Here is a 23,941-nt window from a genome sequence, read left to right on the forward strand (position 1 = left end):
GCCATCTGATTGGTTGCTATGGGCAACTGGCCAACTTTTCCTTTACACAGGTTTTGATAAATCTCCCCCTATATGCATAGGGTCTAATGTCTCAAAAAACTATCCATATTTCCCATAGGAACCAGTGTCTCTAAGGCTGCATTCACATCTCGTTTTTACACTACGGGTGCCGGGTCCGGATGGGGGAGGGGCAAACCAAGCTCTCCCGTACCCCAGCCGCACCAGCGCTGAACTCCATTCACTTTAATGAGCCGACCGGTGTCAAACGGTGACTCCAGTTGGCTCATTTTTGACCCGTATCCAGTTTTGTGACCGGACCTAAAACCGTAGTATACTACGGTTTTAAGTCCGGTCACAAAACTGGATACGGGTCAAAAATGAGCCGACCGGAGTCACGGTTTGACTCCAATCGGCTCATTAAAGTGAATGGAGTTCAGCGCTGGTCCGGCCGGGGTACGGGAGAGCCTGGTTTGCCCCTCCCCCAGCTGGACCCGGCACCCGTAGTGTAAAAACGAGATGTGAATGCAGCCTAACACATAGTTTCTATCAAAAATTTTAGCAGAAAACCGGTTGCTAGAGGCAAAATGGACACTTATGCATAGGGTCTAAGGTCTCCAGAAATTGTCAGTGTTGCCCATAGCAACCTGTCAAATCTCTAACACACACAGTTTCAAAGGAAAACTGAAAGCTGCAATCTGGTTGGTCGCTATGGACAACAAGGGCATTTCGTGCCGCCCGTAGCAACCTATCAAATCCCTAATCCAGACGGTTTCTAAGGAAAAAAGATGGCGGCAATCTGGTTGCTATGGGCAACACAGCCATTTTATGCATAGAGCCCAATGTGTCAAGAGAGGGTCTGTGTTGTCCTTAGCAACCAGTGTCAGTGCTGCCCATATCAACCTGTCAAATCTCTAACACACACATTGTTTCAAAGGATAACTGAAATCTGCAATCTGGTTGGTCACTATGGACAACAAGGGCATTTCGTGCCGCCCGTAGCAACCTATCAAATCCCTAATCCAGACGGTTTCTAAGGAAAAAAGATGGCGGCAATCTGGTTGCTATGGGCAACACAGACATTTTATGCATAGAGCCCAATGTGTCAAGAGAGGGTCTGTGTTGTCCTTAGCAACCAGTGTCAGTGCTGCCCATAGCAACCTGTCAAATCTCTAACACACACAGTTTCAAAGGAAAACTGAAAGCTGCAATCTGGTTGGTCACTATGGACAACAAGGGCATTTCGTGTCGCCCGTAGCAACCTATCAAATCCCTAATCCAGACGGTTTCTAAGGAAAAATGATGGCGGCAATCTGGTTGCTATGAGCAACACAGACATTTTATGTTGTCCTTAGCAACCAGTGCTGCCCATAGCAACCTATCAAATCCCTAATACAGATACAGTACATTCAAAGTGAAATTCGAAAGCTGATTGGTTGCTGTGGGCAGCGCTGACCGTTTCTTTTACGCACAAGGTCCTATAGTGTATTCTAGGCTCTACTGTTATAATACTGGTGTGTTTCTATGTGGCATTGGGGCCCAGGTACCTCTGCACCCCCTACAGCAGTGGTCTTCAACCTGCGGACCTCCAGATGTTGCAAAACTACAACTCCCAGCATGCCCGGACAGCCGTTGGCTGTCCGGGCATGCTGGGAGTTGTAGTTTTGCAACATCTGGAGGTCCGCAGGTTGAAGACCACTACCCTAAAGCTACACCCCTGCCTTCCTATATGGCCGTGCGTGGAACCAGTAACATTCGGCTAATCTGGTAACTGGTATAAGCGAAAATCTTGCATGACGATGGGGTTATAACTCTTTAAAAACCTCTTACTCTATCTATTATTTACAGAATTAGTGTTCAGGGTGGTCTGTTGCTTTATGATATATGGCACCATCGGATATCATAGAAATCCTCGCCCCCCCCCCCCCCCCCCCACTCAGAGGTAATTGCGACGAAAACCATTCGCTCCTATTGACTCTACAACTAAATGGAGACTTTCACCATTGCAGTGCTTCATAAATACAATTTACATGCGAACTCCATGACAAAGCGAGGTGGACCTCAATCCACATTTCACAGCAGATGCCATTTTGTAGAAAAAAAAAAATATATATATATATATAATTAAATAATTACTCTAGAAACCATTAACATCACCGGGGGATGAGGTACACGGCAATCAATGGCCGTCTCGTAGCTGAGAACTTCTCACACTCCATTAGTGTGGATGGCAAAATGGCTGCCTCGGCGGCTGATCTTGTCATGAGTATTGCTTTAGCTCATAAAATGGCTGCCTCCATTGTGCGTTGGAGACAAGCAACCATAGAGGACTCCTAAAAATCTCACAGTGTTGAGCTAAAAGACAGAAAAAAGCAGGATTTTACAGGTTCATGAGGGACATAAAATATGCCTTCAAGTTGGCCTTATGCCTTGTTTGTCGCTCGGGGGCTTTCCTCAAGGACAAGGATGTGGGGGGTCTTGGTCGGCCATCTTGCCTGGCCCGATTTAGTCATTGTCTGGTTGGGGTTTATTTTTGTGTTTATTTTTGGGGAGAAGCTTCTTGTTTTTGTTGAGAAACCGGGACAGCGTGGCCCCCTTCTTGCGATGCTCCACTGCCCCTTGCCTTTCCAGGTAGACCAGGTCGTTGTGGGACTGACTCATGCTAGGGTCTTTCTGCTGGTGCCTCCGGCGGAAAAATAGCTTTGCCCCTCTGTGTAAAAGTCCACCTGCGAGAGAAAATGGAGGATAGTTATAGAGGATCGTAATGGCGCTATTACATAACCGATATTAAAGGGGTATTCCAGGAAAAAAAAACAAATTTCTTTTTTATATCAACTGGCTCCAGAAAGTTAAACAGATTTGTAAATTACTTCTATAAAAAAAAAAATCTTAATCCTTTCAATAATTATCAGCTGCTGAAGTTGAGTTGTTGTTTTCTGTCTGACAACAGTGCTCTCTGCTGACATCTCTGCTTGTCTCGGGAACTGCACAGAGAAGAAGAGGTTTGCTTCTAAACTGGGCGGTTCCCGAGACAGGTGTCATCAGAGAGCACTTAGACAGAAAAGAACAACTCAACTTCAGCAGCTCATACGTACTGAAAGGATTAAGATTATTTAATAGAGGTCATTTACAAATCTGTTTAACTTTCTGGAGCCAGTTGATATTAAAAAAAAATGTTTTTTCCTGGATAACCCCTTTAAGAATAACAGAGGGCCCACGCATACGGTCTACATATAGAATTATTAAAGGTGCTCTCATAACATCGGTTACACCTTCAGTGCAGTCTCTTTTTTCGGGAATTTGCAGGTAACTAAAGACAGGAAAACATGGACATATTCTAAAGGAGCATAAAACTTCTCGAAAACACAAGACGAAAACTAGAGCAGCCATGTTAGCTTCAGAAAATATTCTTATAACTTGACAAAGTGTCCACCTGCTGCGACCCTAGTAATCAGCTGCCATCTATGGGAAAACTGGCATTAAAGGGGTACTCCGGTGAAAACCTTTTTTCTTTTAAATCAATTGGTGCCAGAAAGTTAAACAGATTTGTAAATGACTTCTATTAAAAAATCTTAATCCTTCCTGTACTTATTAGCTGCTGAATACTACAGAGGAAATTCTTTTCTTTTTGGAATGCTCTCTGATGACATCCCGACCACAGTTCTCTCTGCTGACGTTATTATAATAATAACAACGCTTTATTTATTGTTGTCCTTAGTGGGATTTGAACCCAAGTCCCCAGCACTGCAAGGCAGCAGTGCTAACCACTGAGCCACCATGCTGCCCTTGGCATCCATCTGCTATGCACGGTTGCTAAAATGGACAGAGCTATCAGCAGAGAGCACTGTGCTCGTGATGTCATCAGTGTTCCAAAAAGAAAGGAATTTCCTCTGTAGCATTCAGCAGCTAATAAGTACTGGAAGGATTAAGATTTTTTAATAGAAGTAATTTACAAATATGTTTAACTTTCTGGCACCAGTTGATTTAAAAGAAAAAAGGTTTTCACCGGAGTACCCCTTTAAAGTCAATGGATTTCAGCGCCGGTCCGGCTGGGGTATGGGAGCGCACGGTTTTCCCCTCCCCCAGCTGGATCCAGCAGCCGTAGCCTGAAAACGTGGTGTGCATGCACCCAAAGAGAGGTTTTCTAAAAACATGGCCAGGCTGTCTGCTTAAAGGAAAAAAAATAAATAAATACTGCAATACTGTACTTAAAGGGGTACTCTGCCCCTGGACATCTTATCCCCTATACAAAGGATAGGGGATAACATGTCTGATCGCAGGGGGTCCCACCGCTGGGACCCCCTGCGATCTCTGGGCAGCACTCCAGCATTCAGAACATTTTTGTTCAGAACGCTGGGTTCGGGCAGACGTGGTTGTGACGTCACCTCACGCCCCCACCATTCATGTCTATAGGAGGGGGAATGACGGCTGGGGTCGCTGGTCACGCCCCCTCCCATAGACCTGAATAGAGGGGGCATGGCTAGACATCACAATGTCCATGGTCGCCCCGAACCCTGCGTTCTGTACAAAAATGTTCAGAACACAAGAGTACCACCTGGAGATTGCAGGGAGGGGGGGGGGGGGGGTCCTAGTGAATAGACCCCCTATGATCAGACATCTTATCCCCTAGCCTTGCATGGGGGATAAGAAGTCCAGTGGTGGAGTACCCCTTAAACTCCATTAGGCCCCCTGTAGCCTCAGGTATCGCTGCTGTTTCCGATTCCGCTCGGAAGTTTTGTTGTGTGAACGTGGCCTTAGTTAGTATTATGCTGGGACTTGTTTGGTTTGCAACAGTCCACAATTTGGAAACTTAGGGGGGGGGGGGTCGATTTTTATTTTTTTTTTTTAAACCTCTGTCGAGGAAAAGTTGACTCAAATCAAATTGCTTCTTTTATTTTTCAGATGTCTTTTCAAAAATGAAAGAAATTATGATTTTGATAAATCTCCCCCTAGGCCAGTATTTCCCAATCAGGGTGCCTCCAGCTGTTGCAAAACTACAACTCCCAGCATGCCCGGACAGCCGTTGGCTGTCCGGGCATGCTGGGAGTTGTAGTTTTGCAACAGCTGAAGGCACCCTAGTTGGGAAACACTGCCCTAGGCCCTAGCCCATTTCTTTACTTCCAATGGTTTTTTATTATTTTCAAAGAAATGAAAAGTGCAAATGATGTGAACTATAAACAGGAAATTCGATTCGTCATGAACTTCTCGGCTTGGCGGTTGCTGACTTATCCTGCGTAAATTAGTTCAGCCTTCAGGTGCTCCCGTGGGCTGGAAAAGGTGGATACATTCCTAGGAAAGAGTCTCCTAGGACTGTATCCACCTTTTCCAGCCCACGGGAGCACCGGAAAGCTGAACTAATTTATGCAGGAAAAGTCATCAACTGCCGAGCCGAGAAGTTTGTGACTAATCGAATTTACTGTAAGTTCGCTCATCTCTAATTATTTTCAAAGAAATGAAAAGTGCAAATGATGTGGACAATAAACAGGAAACAGACACAGCTGTCATTATCAAGACCATTTTTTAACCCTTTAACCTCTTAAGGACTCAGCCTATTTGGGCCTTAAAGGGGTATTCCAGGAAAAAAACTTTTTTTATATATATATATCAACCGGCTCCAGAAAGTTAAACAGATTTGTAAATAACTTCTATTAGAAAATCTTAATCCTTTCAATAATTATCAGCTGCTGAAGTTGAGTTGTTCTTTTCTGTCTGGCAACAGTGCTCTCTGCTGACATCTCTGCTTGTCTCGGGAACTGCACAGAGTAGAAGAGGTTTGCTATGAGGATTTGCTTCTAAACTGGGCCATTCCCGAGACACGTGTCATCAGAGAGCACTTAGACAGAAAAGAACAACTTTTGTCTTTTTTCGACCGTACTAACTATGTAACTCAACTTCAGAAGCTCATAAGCACTGAAAGGATGAAGATTTTTTTATAGAAGTAATTTACAAATCTGTTTAACTTTCTGGAGCCAGTTTATATATAAAAAAAAAGTTTTTTCCTGGATAACCCTTTTAAGGAGTTAATTTTATTTTTAAGTTTTCGTTTTTTCCTCCTCCCCTTCAAAAAATCATAACTCTTTTATATTTCCATCCACAGACTAGTATGAGGGCTTGTTTTTTGCGCGACCAGTTGTCCTTTGTAATGCCATCACTCCCTTTACCATAAAATGTATGGCGCAATCAAAAAAATACTATTTGTGTGGGGAAATTAAAAAGAAAACTGCAATTTAGCAAATTTTGGAAGATTTCGTTTTCACGCCGTACAATTTACGGTAAAAATGACACGTGTTTTTTATTCTCTGGGTCAATACGATTAAAATTATACCATGATAACATACTTTTATATTACTGTTGCGCTTAAAAAAAATCGCTAACTTTTTAACCAAATTAGTACGTTTAAAATCCCCCTATTTTGAAGACCTATAACTTTTTCATATTTCCATATAAGCGGCGGTATGAGGGCTAATTTTTTGCGCCGTGATCTGTACTTTTTGTTGATACTATATTTGCTTATATAAAACTTTTAATACTTCTTTTATAAATTTTTTTTTGGAATATAATGTTATAAAAAAGCATCTATTTTGGACTTTTTTTTTTTAACGTTCACGACGTTCACCATACGGGATCATTAGTACATTATTGTAATAGTTGGGATATTTACACATGCGGCGATACCAAATATGTATATAAAATATTTTTTTTTTTACACTTTTTGGGGGTGAAATAGGGAAAATGGGGAAATTTTAAATTTTTATTGGGGGAGGGGGTTTTTCACATTTTTTTACTTTTATTTTTACACTTCAATAGTCCCCATAGGGGATTGCTAATACTTTTCAGTGCTATACATAGGACATAGCACTGATCAGTATTATCGGTCATCTTCTGGTCTGGTCTGCTCGATCGCAGACCAGACCAGAAGACCCGTGGAAGGCAGCGGAGGCAGGTGAGGGGACCTCCGGCTGCCATGCTGGATGATTGGATCGACGCGGCAGCGCTGCGGGTGATCCGATCATCTATTTTAGTGTCCGCAATGTTGCAGATGCCGTGATCTGTATGGATCCCGCCATCTGAGGGGTTAATGGCGGCCATCCGCGCGATCGCGCAAGTCCGCCATTACCGGCGGGTCCCTGGCTGCTATCAGCAGCCGGGACCTGCCGCGCATGACCCGAGCATCGCTCCGATGCTCGCGGTTATGTATAGGATGTAAATGTACGTCCTGGTGCGTTAAGTACCAGCTCACCAGGACGTCCATTTACGTCTGGCGTCGTTAAGGGGTTAACGGGGTACTCCAGTGGAAAACTTTTTTTTTTTTTTTTTTTTAAACAACTGCTGCCAGAAATTTTAAACAGATTTGTAAATTACTTCTGTTAAAAAATCTTAATCCTTCCAGTACTTACTAGCTGCTGAATACTACAGAGGAAATTATTTTTCTTTTTGAAACACAGAGCTCTCTGCTGACATCATGACCACAGTGCTCTCTGCTGACATCTCTGTCCATTGTCTAGAGCAGCGTATGTTTGCTATGGGGATTTTTTCTCCTACTCTGGACAGTTCTTAAAATGGACAGAGATGTCAGCAGAGAGCACTGTGGTCATGATGTCAGCAGAGAGCTCTGTGTTCCAAAAAGAAAAGAATTTCCTCTGTAGTATTCAGCAGCTAATAAGTACTAGAAGGATTAAGATTTTTTTTAATAGACGTAATTAACAAATCTGTTTAACTTTCTGGCACCAGTTGATAAAAAAAATAAATAAATAAATAAAGTTTTCCACAGGAGTACCCCTTTAAACGACCAAATCTACCAGGAATATTAGGTGTTAGCCAGTAAACTCCTGGACATCCTGTCCCCACCTAAGTGGCTGGAAACCTTTCACACTTGTGCCTTCTTTAGTAGACAGGACAAGTCACTGAACAGGATCCATCATATACATAACCTGAATTTCAGGTACCGTATTTTTTGCCCTATAGGACGCACCGGCGTATAAGACGCACCCAATTTATAGGTGCAAAATCTAAAAAAATAAATATTTTGAACCCAATAAAGGTCTTCAACCTGCGGACCTCCAGATGTTGCAAAACTACAACTCCCAGCATGCCCGGACAGCCGTTGGCTGTCCGGGCATGCTGGGAGTTGTAGTTTTGCAACATCTGGAGGTCTGCAGATTGAAGACCACTGCATAGGAGGGAATACTCACGTGTCCCCGCCGCTCCGGACCCGTCACCGCTGCCCTGGATGTTGCTCCATCGCTGTCGCCGTGTCCCCGTCGCTCCGGAACGTCTCTGCTGCCGGTCGGGTAGCCTCGCTCGCCGTCACCGCCATCACGTCGTTACGCACGCCGACGCACGTACGCGACGACGTGATGACGAAGAAGGAGAGCGCCGGCCCTACAGGGGATCCCTGAACGGAGAAGACACCGAGGAGGCAGGTAAGGTCCCTCCCGGTGTCCTGTAAGCACTAACCCAGCTATTCAGTCGGGCTGTTCAGGACCGCCGCGGTGAAATCGCGGCGGTCCCGAACAGCCCGACTGAACAGCCGGGTTAGTGTTACTTTCCCTTCAGACGCGGCGGTCAGCTTTGATCGCCGCGTCTGAAGGGTTAATACAGGGCATCACCGCGATCGGTGATGTCCTGTATTAGCCGTGGGTCCCGGCCGTTGATGGCCGCAGGGACCGCCGCGATAGGGGTGTATTCGCCGTATAAGACGCACCGACTTTTTCCCCTCCAGTTTTGGGGAAGAAAAAGTGCGTCTTATACGGCGAAAAATACGGTATATATATTGTGTAATTCCGGTCTACAAGTCAGAAACCACAATTCTGCTGCGCCGTGCAATTCTCAATGCAGGGCTCCTACCTAAACAACGGAGCCAGTTCTGAAATGGCGATCTTCAGACAGTGAGCAAGTCACATGTTACCCATCATCCATACAACGTCATCCAATGGTGCAAAAACAAGTACGTCAATGATCATTATTAGAGATGAGCGAACTTACAGTAAATTCGATTCGTCACAAACTTCTCGGCTCGGCAGTTGATAACTTATCCTGCATAAATTTGCTCAGCTTTCCGGTGCTCCGGAAAAGGTGGATACAGTCCTAGGAAAGAGTCTCCTAGGAATGAATCCACCTTTTACAGCCCACCGGAGCACCTGAAAGCTGAACTAATTTATGCAGGAAAAGTCATCAACTGCCGAGCCGAGAAGTTCCTGACGAATCGAATTTACTGTAAGTTCGCTCATCTCTAATAATTATCTATTTGATCACCACCCGGACAATCCTGATGATGTCATCACCTCACAGTGACATCACTAATCCTGGCCATAGGGGAGGACCAAGGCTATGGTGCTAAAAACAGTTACAAAAAAACAAAAAAAAACAAAAACACAAAAGAAATAGAAGGCAAACCTGTCGACTTACTGTGCGAGCAATTAATCGAAGTTGGTGAAAAGATCCTCTTAAGGTGACAGAAGAGATGGAAAGAAAGACGATGAGAGAGAGAGAGACAAACAGGAAAATGACGAATGAGAGATGATAGGACATGGAGCTCAATGCACACGGTCTCCCGTGATCTCAATCCCAGCACCATATTTATGGGTTTTTGTTTTTTTTTGTAAATTTTTGTAAAATTCTTTATGTATCAAAATTAAAAAAAAAAATTTTTTTAAATCTATATAAAAAATTTAAAAATTAGAAGATCAAACTTTTCAACCCTTTTTTTTGCCCCAGCACCTGCCACAGCAACCTGTAGCTGAAAAAAAAGAAGAAAAAAGAGAGAATAGCCATTGCAAGTAATAATCAGAAACCTTAGGAAGCAAATCAGCAAAAAACAAGTTTTTGACCCTTTTTTAGTCCTTGTTCACATGTGCCAACCTAGGGATAATATTATATTTTAGGGTAAACCTTGGTGACCACTTGGCATCATGCAGATTTTGCCCCGATAGGGCTCACTAGTAGAGATGAGCGAACTTACAGTAAATTCGATTCGTCACGAACTTCTCGGCTCGGCAGTTGATGACTTTTCCTGCATAAATTAGTTCAGCTTTCAGGTGCTCCCGTGGGCTGGAAAAGGTGGATACAGACCTAGGAGACTCTTTCCTAGGAATGTATCCACCTTTTCCAGCCCACCGGAGCACCGGAAAGCTGAACTAATTTAGGCAGGAAAAGTCAGCAACCGCCGAGCCGAGAAGTTCGTGACGAATTGAATTTACTGTAAGTTCGCTCATCTCTAGTGAGAAGGTCCCAACTGGTCCCTTCCTTCTACCCCTAGAGCCTTCTCCATAGGCAATGAATACTTATCATGATGATGGTGCCACCCAGGGGTCAAGTCCTGGAACTCATCCAAGATTTCCACTCAAGGGCTGGTTCTGCAGGACTCCTGCTAATGGGAACGGTGTTCCTGCTGTGAAAAAAGTGCAGGAACTCCGTTCCTATGTGTTCAGGCAGGAATTGAGCCCTGGTGCCACCTCATTGTCCTTTCGGAGATCACCAGCTCCAAGAACAGAGGCCTAATGTTAAATCTTAAACCGCCCAACAATGAGATGTCCACATCTCCTCCTATGGGGCCGTGATGGCTTTTGGGCTTCTCATGGTTCTCAATAGAATAACCCACTATTGTTACGCTCTTGACCCAGGATACATTGTGGTCAACATATCCCCGTGCTTTGCCTATGTCAAATCTTAAAGGGGTACTCTGGTGGAAAACTTTTTTTTTTTTTTTTTTATCATCTGGTGCCAGTAAGTTAAACAGATTTGTAAATTACTTCTATTAAAAAATCTTAATCCTTTCAGTACTTATTAGCTGCTGAATACTACAGAGGAAATTATTTTCTTTTTGGAACACAGAGCTCTCTGCTGACATCACAAGCACAGTGCTCTCTGCTGACATCTCTGTCCATTTTAGGAACTGTCCAGAGCAGCATATGTTTTCTAAGGGGATTTTCTCCTACTCTGGACAGTTCTTAAAATGGACAGAGATGTCAGCAGAGAGCACTGTGTTCGTGATGTCAGCAGAGAGCTCTGTGTTCAAAAAGAAAAGAATTTCCGCTGTAGTATTCAGCAGCTAATAAGTACTGGACGGATTAAGATTTTTTAATAGAAGTAATTTACAAATCTGTTTAACTTTCTGGCATCAGTTGATTAAAAAAAAACCCAAAAAAAAAACACATTTCACCGGTGTACCCCTTTAAACCGCCTAACTATGAGATGTCTACATCCCCTCCTATGGGCCAAGACATTTTGAGTTTCCCAGGTTCCAGGGCCTGGGTTAAATTGCAATGTCTACACCCCCTATTACTTTCTTAAACCAGATTACTTTGTGGTCAGCATATCCCCGTTCTTTGCCTACTATGAATCAGACTGGGCAAACCTGCATGTAGATAAAAGAGGAAAGATCTAGATAACCGATAACCGATGCCAGACTCCTCTGGCGATGCCAAGAACAATAGGATCATGCAGTTGAAATCTAACATGCCCGATCCTTCTCTCCCATGTCATCTGGGGAAGACTTAGGTTTTATTCAAATGACAGAATTCCGCAATCCCACACAAACAGCGGAATTTCAGCAGAAGTCTGTATTCTCGTAACACAGAATTCCGCCGAAATTCAAAGCCCCATTGAATTCAATGGGATCCTGCCTGCCATTCTGCAAAATTTAAAGGGGTACTCCACCCCTAGACATCTTATCCCCTATCCAAAGGATAGGGGATAAGATTCCAGATCGCCGGGGTCCCGCTGCTGGGGACCCCGGGATCCCCGCTGCAGCACCCCGCTATCATTACTGCGCAGAGCGAGTTCGCTCTGCACGTAATGACGGGCGATACAGGGGCCGGAGCATTGTTACGTCACAGCTCCGCCCCTCATGATGTCACGGCCCGCCCCGTCAATACAAGTCTATGGGAGGTGGCGTGGCGGTCGTCACGCCCCCTGCCATAGACTTGCATTAAGGGGCGGAGCCATGACGTCACGCTGCTCCGGCCCCTGTATCGCCCGTCATTACGCACACAGCGAACTCGCTCTGCGCAGTAATGACAGTGGGGTGCCGCAGTGGCGATCCCCAGGGTCCCCAGCAGCGGGACCCCGGCGATCTGACATCTTATCCCCTATCCTTTGGATAGGGGATAAGATGTCTAGGGGCGGAGTACCCCTTTAAAGATCGGTCATAAAATTTTGTGGAATGTAGAATTTCTGCGGCGGAATCCCATTAAACTTATTGGGCAGTAAAGTCTGCCCTCTGAACATGGCCTTAAGAGGCCAATATACATTAGATAGATAGCCGGTCTTAATTGTAATTGGAGGGGATTAAATTGGTGGTCCTATCAAAATAGGTGGGTCTTTAAAAGAGTACTCCACTGGAAAACTTTATAAATTTTTTTTTTTTTTTTAATAATCAACTGGTGCCAGAAAGTTAAACAGATTTGTTAATTACTTCTATTAAAAAAATCTTAATCCTTCCAGTACTTATCAGCTGCTGTTATGATCCACAGGAAGTTCTTTACTTTTTTGAATTTCCTTTCTGTCTGACCACAGTGCTCTCTGCTGACACCTCTGTCCATTTTAGGAGCTGTCCAGAGTAGAAGCAAATCCCCATAGAAAACCTATCCCACTCTGGACAATTCCTAAAATGGACAGAGGGGTCAGCAGAGAGCACTGTGGTCAGGCAGAAAGGAAATTCAAAAAGAAAAGAACTTCCTGTGAATCGTAACAGCAGCTGATAAGTACTGGAAGGATTAAGATTTTTTAATAGAAGTCATTTACAAATCTGTTTAACTTTCTGGCACCAGTTGATTTAAAAAATAAATAAATAAATAAATAGGTGTTCCAGTGGAGTACCCCTTTAAGGTATTAACCTATGGCAAATCCATAATGTATCTAGAAGAGTAACTGCTGCAAAAAAAACCAGGATAATGCCTCGATTTCTGCCACACATGTGCCAGCGCATCCCTATTTATATTCTAGTGCAGTGTTTTTCAACCAGTGTGCCTCCAGCTGTTGCAAAACTACACCTCCCAGCATGCCCGGACAGCCTTCGGCTGGGAGGTGTAGTTTTGCAACAGCTGGAGGCACCTTGGTTGAAAAACACTGAACTTTATCATAAATTGGGATTCACTGGCACAATAATCTATGCAGAGGAGATGGATATTTATGCAGGTAATTATCAGCAGGTTATGAATGAGGTTTATGTTACAGCAGGGGGCAGTAGTGAGCACAGACCTTTAGATTTCCTGACGCTCCCCGTCTCCGAGATGCTCAAATTACTGACGGATACTAATTCGGAATCTTGGTCCTCCATTCCATTTACATTCCACTCCCCAGGCTGGCTGTCCTGCTCCCAGGCACTGTGAAGCTCGTCGTCTGAGCCCATGGCTGGCATGGTGGCCGTGGACGCCAACGTCAGACCTTTATCGCCGGCGGCCATTGTAGAGTCGTCGTCAAAGGTGAAGGACGCGTCGTTCTGAATTGTGCTGTCCATGGAGGCCGCGTAATTCAACATGAGGGCGGCTTCGTCGTCCTGAGTAAGCACAGTCTACGAAGACACAAGACCCTTGTAGTATTCTATATAAAGGTACCATAGGCTTCTATAAATGAGGCTGTACTCGGGCCAAACTGAGAGTGCCTAAGAGCCCAGGATCCGTAGGAGCCCGCAGACCCTAAAGCAGATAAATGCTGCTTAAAAAGGGGTACTCCGGAGGAAAAAAATATTATAAAATCGACTGGTGGACAAAAGTTAAACAGATTTGTAAATTACTTCTATTTAAAAATCTTAATCCTTCCAGTACTTATCTGCTGCTGTATGCTCCACAGGAAGTTGTGTAGTTCTTTCCAGTCTGATCACAGTGCTCTCTGCTGACACCTCTGTCAGTGTCAGGAACTATCCAGGGCAGAAGAGGTTTGCTACGGGGATTTGTTTCAGTTCTGGGCAGTTCCTGGTACGGACAGAGGTGGTGGCAGAGAGCACTGTGCTCAGACAGGAAAGAACTACACAACTTCTGGAGCATACAGCAGCTGAAAAGTACTGGAAAGATTAACATTTCTAAATAGTAATGTACAAATCTGTTTAACTTTCTGGCACTAGTTTATTTTAAAATATTTTTGTGTGTATGTATTTATGTTACAGTTAAAACTAGTTTTTAGTTCAAACTGGTTTTCCCTAGTGAAAACTAGTTTTGACTGAATGCCTTTGTGAAAACTAGAATTGACAGTTTTTTCCTAGTTAAAACCAGTTTTTACTGAACGCCTTTGTTGAAACACCAGTTTTTACTAAGCGCCTTCTTACAAACTAGAATATTTACTAAACGCCTTCGTACAAACTGGAATTTACTGCTCATCAAAAACCGAATGTCAATTGAAACTGGTTTAAAGTAGAGAAAACAAAGACGTTCAGTCAAAATTAGTTTTCACTGAGGAAAAGCTGTCAATACTAGTTTTCACAAAGGCATCTAGTCAAAACTAGTTTTTACAAGGGAAAAGCAGTCAATTCTAGTTTTCACAAAGTCGTTCAGTCAAAATTAGTTTTCACTGAGGAAAAGCAGTCAATTCTAGTTTTCACAAAGTCGTTCAGTCAAAACTAGTTTTCACTAGGGAAAACCAGTTTTAACTAGAAACTAACTGTAACATATATATAAGTATATTCTCTCTCTCTCACACACACAGGCCACTTTATAAGATACACCTGTTCAATTACCTGTTAACACAAATAACTCAATATATCAGCCAATCACATGGCAGCAGCTCAATGCATTTAGGCACGTAGATGCGGTCAAGACAACTCATTCAAACCGAGCATCAGAATAGGGAAGAACTAAGAAGATTAAGAAGATTTAAGTGACTTTAAATGTGGCATGGTTGGTGGTGCCAGACGGGCTGGTCTGAGGATTTTGGGGATTTGCATGCAAAACCAGTTCTAAGGTTTACAGAGAATGGTCGAAAAGGAGAAAATATCCAGTAAGCAGCAGTTGTATGGAGGAAAATGCCTTGTTGATGTGAGAGGAGAATGGGCAGACTGGTTCAAGATGACAAAAAGAAAACTTTACAGCACTTTCTAAAAACCTGGGACAGACATGGCATTGTTCTTTTTTTTCTTGCTATTCTTAAAATCATTTGACTCTACCCTCTAATGGGTCAGGGGGGTATTGGGGCTTTCGATCCCTATTCAGACTGGTCATCCACAAAAAGCCCGGTAGACCTCCAGGCGCTCACCTTTGAGATCCCTGATATGATAATGGTGCTTTTCTTACGAGGAGACTTCAGGGACTGTCTAGAAGACTCCCTCAGCTGTCTTATGGCAGCTTCTGCAACCGGGTCAGAGCCATTCAGCATCAAGAGTTCTGATTTCAAGACATAAAAAATAATTTTATATATATATATATATATATATATATATATATATATATACATACATATTTTTGAACATTAAATTTTGGGGTAAAATGAAAAAACAAAACAAAAAAAACTGACAATGTTCTTTAGATTGTAAATGTTTTACCTGTGTCTGAGGAGGACAGCGCCTTGCTCACCACACCAGTCTGAGAAGGAATGGCTTGTACTGAGAAGTCCCTCTCAATGATTTTTATTTTAGGGGGAGTCCTGGAGGGTGAATCTGTAAAGAGAAGGGGAAGAACGTTGTGATTAGAGATTCAATTTAAAGGGAACCTGTCATGAAAGCCGGCAGCATGTGCTCAACAGTGCCACCACCAGAGATGAGAAATTCGTTTAAATGGGCACACTCATTAAATCTAATTTTTTACTATTTCACTCCTTATGGCAAATAAAAAAAATCTTTCCAACGCACTTTGTTAAAAAAAATTAAAAAAAAATAAATAAAGTTTTCTATGTTCTATTTGAGTTTAAAAAAGCTGCCACTAGGTGTCTCCCTACTTGTCCAGAGCACATTTCCCCCCATCTCTTGCACAAACTTTGGACTCCTGCTGGCCTGTCCAAAATCAGGAAATGCAGTCTGGAGTGCTGAGGGGGGTGTGTGTGCAGCCTTATCCAATCATAGCTCATTTCACACTGAACTGCTCTGGGCTGTGTGTAGCAGAGTGAGCGAGGAAGTTCTCCCCTGTATGGCTTCAGATGTGAATCTGAGACTGAGCAGAAAATACAGAGCGATATCAAGGTGGAAAACTAAACAAACAAAAAAATAATAATAATAAAGGCAGGGGGGTGGTTTATCATGATGGGGGTAGTGACCTGGGAGGATTATAAAATTTAACAAGATCATGAGAGGTACTCTTTAATACAGTGTTTCCCAACCAATGTGCCTCCAGCTGTTGCAAAACTACAACTCCCAGCATTGCAACAGCTGGAGGCACCCTGGTTGGGAATTCCTAGACTAAACCATTAGTCTCCAACCTGAGGCTGTCCAAAACTACAACTACAGCATGCCCTAATGTCGTTTTTGACAATAGGATTTCTACACCCCTTTAAAACCCCAACTTTAATTTTATCCTCCTCGCCATCTAAAAGCCATAACTCCATCCATAGACATATTTGAAGGCTTGTTTTTTGCGCCAGGAATTGTTCTTTATAATGATCTCCTTTTACCGTAAAATGTATGGTGCAACCAAAAAATAGTTTGTGGTGGGAGCATAGGCGTGCGCAGCCTATTGCATTAGGGTATGCACCCTAAAGCACAAACTCCCGCTGCGCGTGTGTGTGTGTATATATATATATATATATATATATATATATATATATATATATACACGCACACATACACACAGTTAGTATAGTTCCCCCACATTAGGTGCAGTATAAGTCCCGCCACATTAGGTGCAGTATAATTCCCGCCACATTAGGTGCAGTATAATTCCCGCCACATTAGGTGCAGTATAAGTCCCGCCACATTAGGTGCAGTATAAGTCCCTGCACACTAGGTTGGAAGTACAGTTCCCCCACATTAGGTTGGCAGTATAAGTCCCCGCACACTAGGTTGGCAGTACAGTTCCCCCACATTAGGTTGGCAGTACAGTTCCCCCACATTAGGTTGGCAGTACAGTTCCCCCACATTAGGTTGGCAGTACAGTTCCCCCACATTAGGTTGGCAGTACAGTTCCCCCACATTAGGTTGGCAGTACAGTTCCCCCACATTAGGTTGGCAGTACAGTTCCCCCACATTAGGTGCCACCTAATGTAGGGGAACTGTACTGCACCTAATGTGGGGGAACTGTACTGCACCTAATGTGGGGGAACTGTACTGCACCTAATGTGGGGGAACTGTACTGCACCAGTACAGTTCCCCCACATTAAGTGCAGTACAGTTCCCCCACATTAGGTGTAATATAGTTCCCCACATTAGGTGCAGTACAGTTCCCCCACATTAGGTGCAGTACAGTTCCCCCACATTAGGTGCAGTACAGTTCCCCCACATTAGGTGCAGTACAGTTCCCCCACATTAGGTGCAGTACAGTCCCCCCACATTAGGTGCAGTACAGTCCCCCCACATTAGGTGCAGTACAGTCCCCCCACATTAGGTGCAGTACAGTCCCCCCACATTAGGTGCAGTACAGTCCCCCCACATTAGGTGCAGTATAGTTCCCCACATTAGGTGCAGTATAGTTCCCCCACATTAGGTGCAGTATAGTTCCCCCACATTAGGTGCAGTATAGTTCCCCCACATTAGGTGCAGTACAGTTCCCCCACATTAGGTGCAGTACAGTTCCCCCACATTAGGTGCAGTACAGTTCCCCCACATTAGGTGCAGTACAGTTCCCCCACATTAGGTGCAGTATAGTTCCCCCACATTAGGTGCAGTATAGCTCCCCATATTAGGTGCAGTATAGTTCCCCCACATTAGGTGCAGTATAGTTCCCCCACATTAGGTGCAGTATAGTTCCCCCACATTAGGTGCAGTACAGTTCCCCCACATTAGGTGCAGTATAGCTCCCCACATTAGGTGCAGTATAGCTCCCCACATTAGGTGCAGTATAGCTCCCCCACATTAGGTGCAGTATAGCTCCCCCACATTAGGTGCAGTATAGCTCCCCCACATTAGGTGCAGTATAGCTCCCCCACATTAGGTGCAGTATAGCTCCCCCACATTAGGTGCAGTATAGCTCCCCCACATTAGGTGCAGTATAGCTCCCCCACATTAGGTGCAGTATATCTCCCCACATTAGGTGCAGTATAGTCCCCCACATTAGGTGCAGTATAGTCCCCCACATTAGGTGCAGTATAGCTCCCCCACATTAGGTGCAGTATAGCTCCCCCACATTAGGTGCAGTATAGCTCCCCCACATTAGGTGCAGTATAGCTCCCCCACATTAGGTGCAGTATAGCTCCCCCACATTAGGTGCAGTATATCTCCCCACATTAGGTGCAGTATAGTTCCCCCACATTAGGTGCAGTATAGTTCCCCCACATTAGGTGCAGTATATCTCCCCACATTAGGTGCAGTATAATCCCCCACATTAGGTGCAGTATAGTTCCCCACATTAGGTGCAGTATAGTCCCCCACATTAGGTGCAGTATAGTCCCCCACATTAGGTGCAGTATAGCTCCCCACATTAGGTGCAGTATAGCTCCCCACATTAGGAGCAGTATAGTCCCCCACATTAGGTGCAGTATAGTCCCCCACATTAGGTGCAGTATAGCTCCCCCACATTAGGTGCAGTATAGCTCCCCCACATTAGGTGCAGTATAGCTCCCCCACATTAGGTGCAGTATAGCTCCCCCACATTAGGTGCAGTATAGCTCCCCCACATTAGGTGCAGTATATCTCCCCACATTAGGTGCAGTATAGTCCCCCACATTAGGTGCAGTATAGTCCCCCACATTAGGTGCAGTATAGCTCCCCCACATTAGGTGCAGTATAGCTCCCCCACATTAGGTGCAGTATAGCTCCCCCACATTAGGTGCAGTATAGCTCCCCCACATTAGGTGCAGTATAGCTCCCCCACATTAGGTGCAGTATATCTCCCCACATTAGGTGCAGTATAGTCCCCCACATTAGGTGCAGTATAGTTCCCCCACATTAGGTGCAGTATATCTCCCCACATTAGGTGCAGTATAATCCCCCACATTAGGTGCAGTATAGTTCCCCACATTAGGTGCAGTATAGTCCCCCACATTAGGTGCAGTATAGTCCCCCACATTAGGTGCAGTATAGCTCCCCACATTAGGTGCAGTATAGCTCCCCACATTAGGAGCAGTATAGCTCCCCACATTAGGAGCAGTATAGTCCCCCACATTAGGTGCAGTATAGTCCCCCACATTAGGTGCAGTATATTCCCCACAGACATAAAGCCTTCAGCCATATACAGTGTATGGCTGGAGGCTGTATGTCTGTGTACTGCCCCACTTCAGTGTTCCGACCACCGGTCCTCCGGTCCGGGGTCACGATCTACTGCTATGGCCTATAGTCCATAGCAGTAGGTCCCGGGACCGGAGGACCGGTAGTCGGAACACTGAAGAAGACGTGCTGCCAGATCGTGTTGGTCACTTACCATTCCGGCCGGCGCGCGCATCCTCTTCCTTGAATCTCCGCTCCTCCGTTACTATGGGCGCACGCACGGGACGTCAATGACGTCCCTGCGTGCGCTACTTCCCGGCGGCCCCTGTGTTTTTAAAGTTAACGCGGGGGCCGCTGTAGAAAGGTAACCGGGACATCCTTGTGTCCCGAAAAGATCTTTCGGGACACAGGGATGTCCCGAATGTGAGGGCTGCGGGCTGCTCAGTGGTGGCCTCGGATGCCCCCCTGAGCTTGATTAGGGTGTGCCTGGGCACACCCGGCACACCCCGTGCGCACGCCTATGGGTGGGAGGTTGAAAAGAAAACTACAATTTTGCAACTTTTGGAGGATTCTTCCCACAGGGGACTAATATAAGCAACCTTTTGATTGCTGTAACTGTTCAGCGCTATGCATTGACATAACATGGATCAGTGATATCAGCGATCTACTTGGATCTATTTTTATAGCCTGCCAGAAAGCAGACCATACAAAAAAGATCCCCAGAGCGGCCCTAGAGTGGGTGAGCAGACGTCCAGCTGCCTTATTGACTCATCGGATCCCCGCGATCATGCTGTGGGTGGTCCGATGAGTCTCACAATGCCCCACAGATACTTCAGATGCCGAGATCTGTGTTGATCACAGCTTTTCCAAACTAGGGGCCTCCAGCTGTTGAAAAACTACAACTCCCAGCATGCCCGGACAGCCTTTGGCTGTCCGGGCATGCTGGGAGTTGTGGTTTTGCAACAGCTGGAGGCACCCTGGTTGGGAAACACTGCTTCTAGGGTGTTAAAAAAAAAAAAAAATAACAGATACCTATTTATTCCCCAACACTTTGTTGTCCCTCCCCCACTTATTGATGGGACTTATAGGACCGAACCTGGCTTTGTTGTGACCACATAACATAAAATACCTGATGTTTTCTCGCTCTTTCCCTCTAACCTCGGCTTTGAGGTGACAGAAGTGACGGTGGTGACCACAGTACCACAAGGCATCACCGTCCGGTCCTTCTCTACTTTCTTTGCAGGGACCGGGACCGTCCAGGATTTCATTTCATTCGGTTCCACAAACAAGAACTGAAATAAAGTAGAACAGATCATAGGTCACCAGTCAATACTGTATCCAAGAGAACAAGCCACAATAGCAGGTTGTGAGCCCTTTAAAGAAGCACTCCAGATTTATTTTGTTTGCCCATATCATGCACATTCACCATCACTGGTCCTACATTGCATTTCATTGCTGTAATTGGGTCATGTGATCACCAGCCTGACCCACAGAAAATCACAGTGCTTAACGTGTCAGCACGTCAGCTGACTTCCTGTGATCTACAGGATGACATCATCACTAATCAGATCCCTCCTGGCAGCACCCAGAACCACTCCCCTCCAGCTCTATCTGTATACTGCTGCTGCCATCTCTATGGGATCAGAATATATATTAGTTATACACCGCCCATCCAGCTTTATCTGTATACTGCTGCTATCTCTATGGAATCAGGATAAATAGTAGTTATGCACCTCCCCTTCCAGGTCTATCTGTATACTGCTGCTACTATATCTATGGGATCAGAATATATAGTAGTTATACACCACCCATCCAGCTTTATCTGTATACTGCTACTATCTCTATGGAATCAGGATATATAGTAGTTATACACCTCCCCTCCAGCTTTATCTGTATACTGCTGCTATCTCTATGGGATCAGGATATATAGTATTTATACACCTCCCCTCCAGCTTTATCTGTATACTGCTGCTATCTCTATGGGATCAGGATATATAGTAGTTATACACCTCCCCTCCAGCTTTATCTGTATACTGCTGCCATCTCTATGGGATCAGGATATATAGTAGTTATACACCTCCCCTCCAGCTCTATCTGTATACTGCTGCCATCTCTATGGGATCATGATATATAGTAGTTATACACCGCCCATCCAGCTTTATCTGTATACTGCTGCTATCTCTATGGAATCAGGATATATAGTATTTATACACCTCCCCTCCAGCTTTATCTGTATACTGCTGCTATCTCTATGGGATCAGGATATATAGTATTTATACACCTCCCCTCCAGCTCTATCTGTATACTGCTACCATCTCTATGGAATCAGGATAAATAGTAGTTATGCACCTCCCCCTCCAGGTCTATCTGTATACTACTACTACTATATCTATGGGATCAGGATATATAATAGTTATACACTTCTCCTGAGGCTGTGATCACACATTTTTACTGCCTTTTCTATGATTTTGCCGTGAATTTCCAAAAATCGTTGCAAAAATGTTGATGAGACTCCTCCCCCTCTCTCTGCAAAACCAGAGGAAGGATTCATGGGAAATGTAGGCAGAACTAGGAAATCATTTCATTGATGGATTTGAATCGAATATGGAGCCTAACCCATGCCTGCTACATTAGCTAAAACAAGTAAGCAGAAGGCATGCACAAGGACCTCTACATTATTCTCTAATAATAGCCTTTGCTACACTATATATGCCCAAAAAAATAAAAATAAAAATACTAAAGGAATCAAAGCCCAAATTAAAATATAATATAGGATATATATATATATATATATATATATATATATATATATATATATATATATATATATATATATGTACACACACACACACACACACACATTCTGTATCACCAGGCACCTACCTGAGCGCTGATCGACCCAGATAAGGGGCTGTTGGGGTGGAGGGAGTAGTTCTGCCTTCCTGAGGGGTTCTTCCTGAATAGATCCAAGGGCACGGTAGTGCTGGCCAATGGGGGACCTTCAGTGAAAACAAAGATATATAGAAAATGAACATACGTCACCCAGACTGCATTCAGATTTGTTCAGCTATCACACAATGGCAGGAGAAAACTGGGTCTATGGGCCCCTAACCACACCACATTGTGCCGGTGTCAAGTTACAATATTAATTGGTTCCAGGACGACCATTGTATGTTGAAACCATTGTATGTTGAGACCATAACTCAATGGAAACCTGGTAATTGGTTCTGAATTCATTAAAATGTCATCCAAAAATAGGAAAAAGTGAGGATTAAAGAAAAATAAGTAAATAACTAATAGAGATAAAGCAAATCCTCACATATAAAAGTAATAGAGATCTGCTGGAGCTGTAATCACTGTCTATGTAGAGGACAGGAGCTTCTTCAGGGTCCTGTACAGTACACAATGTCCTAAAAAAAAGTAACATGGAGCCGCCCTCACCTGGAGCAACTATCCCTGGCACAGGTAAAGAGTACAGAACATGTAGTACCTCCCTGTACTATAGGAGGCACTACCAGACACCAGTCAGTGCATACTCTTCAGTAATACAGGTACAGAGTAGTACAGAACACGTAATACCTCCCTGTACTATAGGAGGCACTACCAGACACCAGTCAGTGCATACACTTCAGTAATACAGGTAAAGAGTAGTACAGAACATGTAATACCTCCCTGTACTGTAGAGGGCACTACCAGACACCAGTCAGTGCATACACTTCAGTAATACAGGTAAAGAGTAGTACAGAACATGTAATACCTCCCTGTACTGTAGGGGGCGCTACCAGACACCAGTCAGTACATACACTTCAGTAATACAGGTAAATAGTACAGAACATGTAATACCTCCCTGTACTGTAGGTGGTGCTACCAGACACCAGTCAGTGCATACACTTCAGTAATACAGGGGATTTACCAGTGAATGCCCATTCTGATTGGTTGTTTTTTTCCAGCCGTTGACACGTTACACAGATCTGGACTGTCTGTACATTGTATGTTGAGTCTGGTTTCAAGTTACAATGGTCCAGAAAAGACCATTGTATGTTGAAACTATTGTATGTTGAGGCCATTGTAAGTTGAGGGATCACTGTACCTCTACAGCGGTTGCAAAACTACAAACTTCCAGCCTGTATGTCTCATTTCTGCATTGAGGCCTATGGGTTCCCTGTCTCTCGTGCATGCAGAGATGTGTCATTCAAAGATGACACTTACCTGAATAATATGTATGGACCATGGGGACCAGAAGGAAATTTCTGAGCTTTTTTTTGTTTGTTTGTTTTTTAAGTTTATTATTTTTGGATTTTGTGGCCATATACCTATATTGGTTAACCCTATAACTTGCGAGTCAAGATTTCATCTACGGGATACAATGCCTTACTTTATGAGACAAGAAGATCGAGGGCAGCGATAAAGTTAGCATATCGATGGATAGTGGTGTACAAACTTTGGACCCCCCAGATGTTGCAAAACTACAACTCACAGCATACCCGGATAGCCAACATGCTGGGAGTTGTAGCTGTGCAACAGCTGGAGGTCCATAGTTTTCAGAAATGTGCAACAGCTGGAGGTCCATAGTTTTCAGAAATGTGCAACAACTGGAGGTCCATAGTTTTCAGAAATGTGCAACAGCTGGAGGTCCATAGTTTGCAGAGCATTTAGCTTGGATATGCCAACACTTTGCATGCCTTTCATTATCAAGATCAGTGGGGGGCGCTAGAGGTCAGACCT

The 23,941-nt window shown here is 44.2% G+C and overlaps 1 protein-coding gene across 1 annotated transcript in view; it reads right to left on the reverse strand.

Annotated features, from left to right (window-relative positions):
* Positions 1–1,678: 1,678 nt before the first annotated feature.
* The window catches only part of C2CD2 (C2 calcium dependent domain containing 2), a 51,685-nt gene continuing 29,422 nt past the window's right edge, over positions 1,679–23,941 (reverse strand). The window contains exons 8-13 of the mRNA XM_056560209.1: positions 22,100–22,215; positions 20,346–20,508; positions 15,470–15,583; positions 15,184–15,311; positions 13,198–13,510; positions 1,679–2,723 (exon numbers count right to left, since the gene is read on the reverse strand). Of these exons, the coding sequence (XP_056416184.1) occupies positions 2,503–2,723; positions 13,198–13,510; positions 15,184–15,311; positions 15,470–15,583; positions 20,346–20,508; positions 22,100–22,215 (1,055 nt within the window). The 3' untranslated portion in view covers positions 1,679–2,502. The remainder of the gene's footprint in view (positions 2,724–13,197; positions 13,511–15,183; positions 15,312–15,469; positions 15,584–20,345; positions 20,509–22,099; positions 22,216–23,941) is intronic.

Source organism: Hyla sarda, chromosome 2 (assembly GCF_029499605.1).
Source record: "Hyla sarda isolate aHylSar1 chromosome 2, aHylSar1.hap1, whole genome shotgun sequence".
NCBI classification, from domain to species: Eukaryota; Metazoa; Chordata; class Amphibia; order Anura; family Hylidae; genus Hyla; species Hyla sarda.